The sequence below is a fragment of the Apteryx rowi genome, unplaced genomic scaffold (genome assembly GCF_003343035.1).
Source record: "Apteryx rowi isolate R43461 unplaced genomic scaffold, aptRow1 scaffold_566, whole genome shotgun sequence".
Taxonomy (NCBI): Eukaryota; Metazoa; Chordata; class Aves; order Apterygiformes; family Apterygidae; genus Apteryx; species Apteryx rowi.
This window is the reverse complement of record NW_020450834.1, coordinates 118,549-128,740: the sequence shown is the minus strand read 5'-3', so window position 1 is coordinate 128,740 and position 10,192 is coordinate 118,549. Positions and strand designations below refer to the sequence as shown.

The 10,192-nt window shown below is 43.3% G+C and overlaps 2 protein-coding genes across 3 annotated transcripts in view; one reads left to right on the top strand and one right to left on the bottom strand.

Moving 5' to 3' along the window:
* The first annotated feature begins 121 nt into the window (after window positions 1-121).
* Window positions 122-6,246, top strand: BET1L (Bet1 golgi vesicular membrane trafficking protein like). Of its 2 annotated transcripts, none has more exons than XM_026082062.1 (4): window positions 122-224; window positions 1,092-1,183; window positions 1,991-2,047; window positions 3,942-6,246. In XM_026082062.1, exons 1-4 carry the CDS (start codon window positions 206-208, stop codon window positions 4,107-4,109), a joined length of 336 nt encoding a protein of 111 aa, XP_025937847.1. In that variant the 5' UTR covers window positions 122-205; the 3' UTR covers window positions 4,110-6,246. The 2 variants fall into 2 exon arrangements, with proteins under 2 accessions (XP_025937847.1, XP_025937848.1); XM_026082063.1 differs by lacking the exon at window positions 122-224 and adding an exon at window positions 412-589.
* A 2,906-nt stretch (window positions 6,247-9,152) lies between these two features.
* ODF3 (outer dense fiber of sperm tails 3) overlaps window positions 9,153-10,192 on the bottom strand; it is an 11,391-nt gene continuing 10,351 nt past the window's right edge. Inside the window, exon 8 of the mRNA XM_026082071.1 lies at window positions 9,153-9,239. Within this exon, the coding sequence (XP_025937856.1) occupies window positions 9,153-9,239 (87 nt within the window). The remainder of the gene's footprint in view (window positions 9,240-10,192) is intronic.

Genomic DNA, 10,192 nt, shown 5'->3' with positions numbered 1-10,192 from the left:
GGCCGCGCTACCGCCTCCCCGGCGAGGCGCAAGCCGCAACGGCGGCGGCCATTTTGTGGAGGCGGGGCTCGGCCTGCGAGGCGGGCCTACCCCACCCCCCTCAGGGCGGCAGTGGCGGCGGCCATTTTGTGGAGGCGGGGGCCGGCGGGGCTCCGCCTGCGAGGCGGGCTCGCACCGCCGCTTCCCGCCGGGGCCGGGCGCCACTATGGCGGAGTGGGGCCGAGGTGAGGGGAAGCGGGGCAGCGGGCCGGGCTGGAGGGTTCCCCCCGTCTTCCCTCGCCATTTGGGGCGCGGGGCGCCGCCGTCATTTGAGGGGTGCTGCCACCGCCGCCGCCATTTGGGGGGCGCTGCCGCCGCCTCAGGGCCCGCGGGGGACAGGGCGGCGCGGCCCGGCGAGGGGCGACAGCGTCGGCGGGGCCCCCCGGCTGCTTGTGCCCCCTCGAAATGCTGACGGAAAGGGTTGCGCTTTTCCGCGGCCTCGCGATGATGCCGGTGGGGCTGCCTGGGGAATGACACCGGAGGTGTTTTGGGGGAGAAAAGCCAGCAAAGCCCCGAAATGGTGTACAGCGTGTCTCCGCTGCAGGGAAGGGTAAAATGCACCTTTTCCCCTGATTTAGCAAAAATAGCGTTCTGTGGAGAAACGCGCTGTTGTTGGTGTTCCAAATTTGTCTGGCTTCGCACAAATCCCATGCATGGGACAACACTGTTACTGAAATCGGTGACAACGCTGGGGGGGTATTGCCAGAGCACGTTCCCCAGMCAACGGGGTTGAGGTCTACCATGATGCCTTGGCACTTTTTAGAGCTGCTTTGGGTGGTTAAAGCTCCTGGCACATTTTAGGATTTCTTTCCAAAGGGCTCTGGCACGGCCTGTTGTTGGGAAAGTTTAGAAGTGTCACGTTTCGTGGCGGTTTCCGTCCCTGCGTGGGATGCGGAAGCACGAAGGCAGCTGAAATGGCCTGTCCGGAGCGCCACAGCCTGCCGGCAACCCATCCAACAGTAAACTCACTCCGACTCGCTCTCCACCTGGGATAAGTAAACATGCTGCCGCTTGTAATTGGGACGATACAACTCCTTCTCCTTTCGTTCCAGGTCAGAGTCCAAGCGCTGTGGAGGATATGTTAGATGCTGAGAACAAGCGTATGGCAGACAGTCTAGCCAGCAAAGTCACCAGGCTGAAATCGGTGAGTTGCTGAGTTCACATGGGGAGCTGCCATAAATGAAGTTTTTCTGGGCTTCAGTTATCTAGATTGTTCATCTTTCTTACAGTGTCTTGTGGGAGACGCAAGCCTCTGACTAGTACAGAGGGCTTCCTATTTATAAGCAACTCTTAGAGAACGTTGTACTGGATCTAATAGTTAATTTTCACTGGTGAAATGCTGGGGACAGCTTTATGAACCTCTGCTTTCCTTTTGAGGTTCAGCTATATCGTGTAATAGGAATGATGTGGTTTTAGTGGCATTCAGGTAAGGAGCTTTAGGCACAGAGAGGAACGTTAAAGATGCACAGAGGAGTCTTGCCAAGCATATCTCCTCTGGAAAAAAAGTTACAATAAAATGACATAAATTACTTTTGAAAAATACACAGGTATGTACGTGTGTGGTGTTCTTAAAGCGAGTTTGCTCGTGCTAACATCAGGTACTTTGATTTAGAACTTAATATAAATCAGTGATTAGTATTGTAGCAGGTAAGACTGAATTTCTGCTGTTGTGTCCCAATATTTAAAGGCTTGTGTCATACATATGAAGCTTCGGTCTGATAGTAAAGCTTTACTTCCAGTGCTATAGAGCTAAATCATTTAAACAGTCATCAACAGAAATGAGAATCCTGTTCTGTCGTTGTACCAAACAAGGCTCTGTGTGTATAGGAGGCGGGGGAGGTAGTGGTTTGTTCTTCTGTATGCATTTCAAAATTTTCCAGCTTTAGATGCATTAGAAGTTGTCTCCATGTTAAAAGTTCATTAAAGCTATTTCCTCTGTTTTTCTGTGTAGCTGGCTCTGGATATTGACAAAGATGCTGATGAACAAAACCGTTACCTGGATGGCATGGTAAGAAAGCAATGAAATGTAAAAACTATGAATTTTTTGTGCTAGCTCTCAAGCAGTTACCTTACTGTGAAAGTTAATAGCGGTGCAGTAAAGGAGACAAAGTTAGATTTCCAGTGGTCAGTTTGGCAAACCACGTAATACAACTAAACAACTAAACCCGTTTTCTGCAGGTTTATTGATAAATAAATATTAAATACCTAGCAACTGCTCATACCGCTTTGAATGGACAACACAGCCAGGTATCTAGCATCTGGAAACACCCATGTAGGACAGTGTACTCAAGCAGTATAGATGGAGATTACCTACTTACTGGGATTAAAGATCTGCCTCCTGTAGCTCATACTGGGAGATGGACCTATTCCTCCATTGCTTCTGTGATTTTTGGTAATGTATAAATCTATCAGGGTTACTCATGGTAATCTCTGAAACACAGAATACCTGTCAGGGTTCACTGATGTCTTTGGAAGGAGCAAGACTGATGCTTTGATCGCAATCAGGTTGGTAGGTTCCCTGTTCTGTCATCATTCTGCTTTAATTTCTAGAGGTAACATAAACATAACATACACAATGACTGATAAAACCAAAATCACTTTCCAGAGTGGTCTGCCTCTTTAGCTTTGGTTGCTGATGGAAAATCCCAGTGCTTTGGGGAAAGGCCAGGATGACCAGTTACTGTGTTAGTGCCTAGAAAATATGTTATTATTTAAGGTCAGAAAGCAAGGTAAGGTTTCTCTTGCCTCCAGACTTTCCCTACCAAATTAAACATTCTTATATTTAGATAATACTATTAGTTTCTGCAGCATTACCTAAATTGAAATATCTTACAAGTTATGTAGCACTTGCAGAGGAAAGACTCGTAGCAGAGGATTTACCCTCTGAGGCTTTTTAGGAGAAAGATAATTCATTAACTGAATTGTGAGAGGAAGGGAAGCCAACACAGATATTTGAGAAGGAGATTAGCACAGGAACACTGCTGCATTGAGAGACTTTTCTGCACATGCTGCATTTTGGAGAACTGGTACATGGAAGCCAGAGAGAAGATAATTGTAGCGTTGAAACCAATCGAGTCAAAGATGCGAACTCAGCTGGAATCTTAATAGCAGCGCACACTGACGGTGAGGAGTATCTGAAATGGATACTTGCTCAGCCGGGAAATTAGGAGAACGGAGAATCAAAATACAAGATGTTATGGCAAAAGAGCTTAAAGGAGAAGTCCTAAATAAACATGAAATTAGGCTTCTGTGAGGGGAGCTTTTCAAAGATTTCAGGAGAAATATGAGCAGAAGCTACAAATAATGTAAGAATAAGCAAAGCAGGAGTTAAAATTAAAATGACTGAATTGCATTAATTTGAGAATTGTTTGCCAGGATCTGACAAAGAGTTTTATACGCGTGCCATCGCATTCTAAAGAAAAAGCAGAACTAATGGAAAGGAGCTGCACCTTTTTCTATACTTCTGAGCTTGCCCCAGCATGCAATGAATCGACGTTAGCTTCATGGAGAGACGTTTCCTTTGGATGAAGTGTTCACTTGTAGAGTTGCCATTAACAAGCTCTTCCAGGCAGAATAAGCTGCACAGGTGCAATTAAACAGTGCAGTAATAGATGATTTTATACTGGTTTAAAAAAGGGTGGGAAGCTTTTTTTGCATTTGGAGTAGAACTTTTCCTATCCCTCTTGTTTGACTACTTTGAGCACTGTGGGAACGGTGCTGTTGCTGGAGTCTGAGCACAGGAGTGGAAGAGCCTTCTGAGAGAAACATGATTGTGGGTGTGGAGAAAGAGGCAGTTACTGTGCAGCTACCTATTCAAATGTTTTTTAATCGCTGAGTGGAATTCTTCAGGAATAGCCTTACTTGTTTATAATGTCTCCATTTTACCTTTCTTTCTTCTTCAGGATTCAGATTTTATGAGTGTGACTGGCCTGCTGACCGGCAGTGTGAAGCGTTTCTCCACCATGGCACGGTCAGGGAGGGATAATCGCAAGTTACTCTGTTACGTTTCTGCAGGACTGATTGTTGTCTTCTTCATCCTCTACTATCTTGTATCAAAAGCAGGGACTTGAGCATGGTTTTCATGACAGAAATTTTACAGATCAAAAATCATGGGATGATTGATGGACTTATCGAAAGCCTTTTTCAGTCTGCCCTGTTGTGGAGTCTTTGAGACATTCCAAACAGTCCAAATAACTTTTCTGTTCCCCAGCTTATTGTCATTGATCTGGCTGGTCTTGGACATCTCTCTATAAAATGAGTATGTTTCATTCTAAACTGATTTTCACATGTGAAATGATTTTGATGTTGTTAATGCTTAAGCCTTCATCTCTTGCCTTGTTATCCATATCCTTCGGCCTATTTTCAGTGGCCACTTTTGAGTTACCCACGTTACTGATATTCCCTACTAGTCTTATGAAGAGTTGTATCAGACAAAATCCAGTGACTTATCAGTGCTCAGAAGTTTAAAAAATGAGCAGAAATCCAGAAGCTGCAGAGTTTAGGATGCTGATTTATGAGATTTGGAGGTATGAACTTGAAACTTTTATTCCAGCTTAGCCACTCGGCTCATACACGATCTCAGTTTCACCTTGACTTGGAGGCACATTAATAACATTGGTGTCACTGAGTTGGAATTAAGTTTTTACAGCTTTGAAATTAAATCAACACTAGATCTGGACCCCGATACACTATAATTGCTGCAGTGACAAGTTGCAGAGGAGCAAGACTTTATTTGAGTGATAGCTTGGCTTTATTTATTATCCTTTTAGGTGTAGTTGAGCATGGACACAGCAGCAAAAGAAGGGCCAAAGTCCATAAGTTGCCGTTATTTGCGCGTGTATAGTATCTTTCCACACCCTTGAAAATACACTCCCTTAGACCGTTAAAACTGTATAAAAGCTCTCATATCAACTTCCCCTCCAGTTTTCTTAAAATCATTTGCTTCAGGCAGGCCTCATACAGTTCATTATAATTATTACAGTATCCCTGTATTACAGTCCTTTGGAAAGACATTGTGCAAATAAAAATAGAGGTTGCGGGCAAGGTAAACTCCTAAACTCCATCTTGTTGAGGTAGTGGTTGGAGGACAGCGAAGGATTTGATCTGAGGGTTGGTTGGTTTATTTATTTAAGTAGATGGTGACCTAAGAAGCTCTAACTTGCTGTCCTGTCCAGAGTGCTTCTGGGATCCCTGCCTGAAACGTTTGTGAGATGCATGGGAAAGCACATCCATACAAGTTTTGTTTATAAAGCAGTCGTTCCCAAAGAAAGTGCAATGCACACCAGATTTCCTCTCCCGAGGTGGCGCATGTAACTCTGTGTCTCAGAAGGCCGAGAGTACAGCAGCTGGGAATTCCAGCTTCCCTTCACCCTTCTTTCCTTTCACTGGGCTGATCAGCCTCTCACTTATGTCACTACTGTGTGTGTATTCTTCCGTAGCTGATTTAAGTCTGCTTCTAATCRTAGTAAAAGATCTGTAACTTTCAAAAAATACTGTGCCTGTTGAAAAGAATAAGCAAACAAACAAAACCCAGCTCTTTCTCTTTTCAGAGGAAGCCCTCACTACCTATTATATAAACCTTTTACTACACAAAGCAGCTGTACAAAGGTACTGTGTTTCATATAGTCTGTTTTCTGTACCAAGTGCTGATGTGTTCTGGTTTTCCTTGTTGGAATTCTTTATTTTGTTCTCTTATCCTCCTGTAACAACTACCTCTCGAGGACTAAAGTCTTTCTCCTCTTTTAAAGTCTTTCTCTCCAACAAGTCTATATTCATCGATCCCTATATGTTTCATTTGCCCTTGACATTGTATCTTTAGGAATTCCTTTCTGCTTGGACTAAACTGGGTCTAAATCTAAACAGACTGTGCTGTTCTTCGCTTAACCTGTACCGAACTTTTAACAAAGTAGTTCCATAATTTGATTGTGTGTCTTTTTTCCAAGTTTGGGGAAGAAGGTGCAGTGAAGGTGAGTAGGAAAGGAGGCAGCAATGACTTTCTCTGGTTCTCGTTTTCACTTCTCTGGTAAGATGCGGCAGTTCCAAACTCTTTTTACACTTGGAAGAATGATGGGTGAATCGCTGGACTCTGTTTTGATTTTCTGAAGTGGATCACTTTTGCTGAAAGGCCTCTAAAACAACCTGGTCTTCGTAGTAGTGGTGGTTTCGGTTTGCTTTTTATGTTGTAAATAAAATTATGTTTTTCGAATATTTTGGCCAAGTGGTTTCTTTTTTTTTTTGTGCTTATGTCTTAGTAAGATTAAAAACGAAGATCAGATCATTCTGTTATATTTAAATTGCGCAGAACCTGCTGCCTCAGAACCAAATTTAAACGTTACCATGAGAAACAGTGTATCTGCAATAAACTATACAGAGATCTGACCAAAGCTGCAGTAGCTCAGAAATAGCAGGTCGTTCATTGCTCTGCGAGATCTGCCTGTGTCATTTAAGAAGATGACTTGTATCTCTAGTAATATATCTGAACAAGCAATATTTCAGAAGTTAACCTGCCAGTACCTTACATCGTCCTTTATTTATCCGGTAATGTCTGCCTTGTAGCGATTTCAGTTCTTTAGCAGCTTTCCTTAGAGATCCATAGTGAAGTGTCCATGCACCTGACAATAACCGCTGACATTAGATGGCATGGCTCGTGCTTGTTCTGTTTGTGATTCCGCAAGCAAACTTAACATCCTAGGCAGGATGCCAGGGAAGTGTTATGGGGATCGGAGCAGTGTGCGCTTTGCTCAGTACAAAGTGACTTCTTATCCCCTTCTTTTTGTTGTTGCTTTGAATGGGCGTTTCCATGTAACTTGGGTTCTGCAGGAGGGAAAACCTCAGGAGCTGTAAACTGAAAAATTGAAGCTGAAGGTGCTTGAACCTCTCAGAAGCAAAATGTCCAATTTCAATTAACCTAAGATGAGCTATTGCGGGGGTGCGTGAGGAAGTGTTTTTTGTCAAATGTATTGCGTTTATACCTGAATGCTAACAAAGGAGATAAATACGAGATGTGAGAAGCTCTTAATTTGATCTGTAAGAGTTGCCCCCCATCTCATCTCCATCTGAGAAGAGCCGTGCAGTTTAAGGCAGCGTTTGCAGTTGTTCCCTGTTGAAGCCTGTGGGCACTGCACACCCTCCTCCTGGCCATGACATTCATCTTGGCTCTTAACAGGCGGAAGGAGCCAGAGACATGAATTTGGTGCCTATCCCTTGTTTGCGCAGTGGTTCCAGGTGTGCACATGGCTGGAACGAATGCTTCAAAGCGCTAAAGAAGTTGCATAAGTATAACCAGGTAATGAATTCCATCCTTAATATTTATATGTGCGTGGATTCTCCTATCAGTAACCAGTTATAGCACTGTATAACCTTGCTTAACCCTCCAAAACTTAGAGCAGCAGCACTAGGAAGTTTGTGGGGAAAATTAGAATCTCGCGCATCGTTAAATGTTCTAAGGAAGTGCAATTTCCAAGAAAAGCATGAATTTAGAAATGACAAAGAAAACTTAGTTTAAAAAAAAATACCCACAAACAGGCTTTCCCAAAGCATGTGTGGAAAGCAGGGAAACAATCTGTTTATTTACTGGAATAATAAGTCTTATTAAGGTTTTTGCTGCAGGCAGGTCTGTTTAATCAAAGCTTTCCTTGGTGTGAGGCAGGTTGTGTTGATCTTAGCTTGTGGTGAAGCAATCATGGATTTAAGTTTTATGGCAATTAAATGCTCACAGTAGAATTCCTGTGCAGTCTTGTATGTCAATCACAGATCTCCAGTACAGATATTTGTACACCTCTTTCAGCACATTACATGAAAGAAAGGGCTAAAGAATGCAAATAAGCAGCATTGTATGAGTTGATTCAGTGCAAGCACGTTTTGGACAGTAGGAGAATATTCCTGTATAAATTGGGAAGAATGCTTTTTCAGACTGAAAGGAATCCAGTTGTTATTGGCTTCCTTATTTTTCCTTAAATGCAAGTAATTTGGGGACCTGACTGTGGCTTTTAGGCACAGCCCTTTAAAAGAGAGAATGCAGAGCAACTGTGTTTCAGGTTGCATCTGGGGGGGGGGGGAAGCAAACACTGCTCCAGGAGCTGGAGCTGTGTCAAGCTCCCTCGACGTGGGGGCGTAAGGATGCTCCACTCTCCTGTGTGAGCGTGTAGGGAAGGACTTCACTTTGTCCATGGGGCAGCGTTTTCCTGGATTGCTCTGGGGGGGGACAGTGTCTGCCCTCAGCCTGGGCTCTGCGCAGTAGCTTTGAGGTGAGGAATGGTACTTTTCCAGAGTTAAGCGAGGAATTGGGATCTAAAGCCTACTTTTTTTAACACAATCAGGTGAAAATGTGCTGTTAGAGGTATCTGACATTGGTTATGCTTTTGATTTCGGTGCACTTCTTCAGTTCTAATATAGCAACGTTTTGCTGAGACATGAAAATTGAATAGGGGAAAACAGACTATTTCTCCCCCTGCTGCTCAAGGTGCATAAACAAAATCTTTGGGGGTATTTTGTTTTATTAAAGTTGTAGTGTACCAAGAATTTGAATTAAGCTCCAAGCCGTGTTCTTTTAAATGCTTTTCTGTAGTGCCATCTAAAGGTGGATCGCCAAACTCAGTTGTATTGGCATGTTATATTCAGAATAACTCTTGTTTTATTTTTCTTCAAATGCTAATGCCACAATTAACACACTAGAAAAAACATAAAACAGGCAGCTGAAACCACTGCAAGTCTAAACACAAATCAAAAGATTATCTTATCGATAGGAAATAAAGTCTTTTATGTGTGGGTTGAGGTGATATTCCTGCAGTCGGTAGGAACCAGGCGCAAGCAGTTGCATTCACCAGTGTTAGCATATAAGATTTAATCATGAGAGCACGACAGGGCCATTTTCTACTTGAACAGGAGCAAGCATGCAAAAAATCCTTTGGTAGTAATAGGACACGGTGCAATACGAGTAATCGCTTTCTGAATTCACATGCTCGTAATTGCTTAGCAGAATGCCGTTAATTACCTGAAGATGAATGATTGCAGGCCCGAGGGAAGCTGTTCTAAATCCTTCGATTTTGAAAACGCGAAGCAACGTGATGCAGGCAAGTAAGTGCGGTTTCCAAGCGCAGCTTGCCCGGAGGTGGTCAGGTGTTCAGTATCAGAGGGGCTGTGTACTTCGAATGCCGGATGCCAAAGGTGATCGCAGGGGCTTGCGGCTTGGTCAGCGTCACCTGCGAGGGGGAAAAGGAAGAAGGGTGAACGGCGAAGGACATCGCTGCTCTGGACCTGTCCTGAAGTGTGGCAACAACCCAGTGAAGTGGTGCATGCAATAGGAATTAATTTTTAGTGATAAATGGTAGACTGAGAGAGAGGTATTTTTACTTAAAATACATAGTCTTACTGTTTCTAGAGGCTCTTTTCTAGCCCAGGCAGAACAGATTTTTGTTCAGTGATGACCATCTGTCATTAGAAAGTGTATTTATGCCATTTTGCCATTTATCGTATGTTGGTGTATGTACACCATGAAACTTCTAGCTAGCTATGTCTAGTCCAGCAGCACACTTACTCTAAACCTCATTTATTAGCAGACCATTAAAAATGTCCTTCTGCTATAAAATATTCTGTTAGTACTACCAATTGCCATTTCTTTCTCTTTTGCGGGGAGTAGCATGAAGAAAAAAGAAGAATAGTTTAGGGATAGTTCAAATACATTCCTTAGGTTTTTAAGGACAGTAAAACAAAAGGTCTTGTTTCCAACACAAAATTGACCATAATTATCATTATAGCTGATATGGAAAGCTCAATTGGAAATAGAACTTCCTCAAATTTTGGAGGACTTCCAGCTCAAGCCAAGCTGTGCCAGATTCCTCTCCCCTCCAAGTTTATCTTCACCACATTACGTAAAGTATGCACGTGTGTCTGCATGTCTCATTTTGTGACGAAATGGTATTGGATGAGGTGACATACTTATTGGAAGATTTTCGTATGTGTTGTGCAGTGAAGGGCTCCTTTTTGCGACCCATTTTAAGAATTCTGAGTCACTTATGAAAGAGTAGGGAGGTTTTTCCCCATTATTTTGGAAAATATCCCATTTAGATCATTCTGCCCAGAAGTTTCAGTTAATGCAGCATTCCGAAGTTTCTACCCGATGCTTTCTGAAGCTTTGTCCTGCTTGCTCTGCATT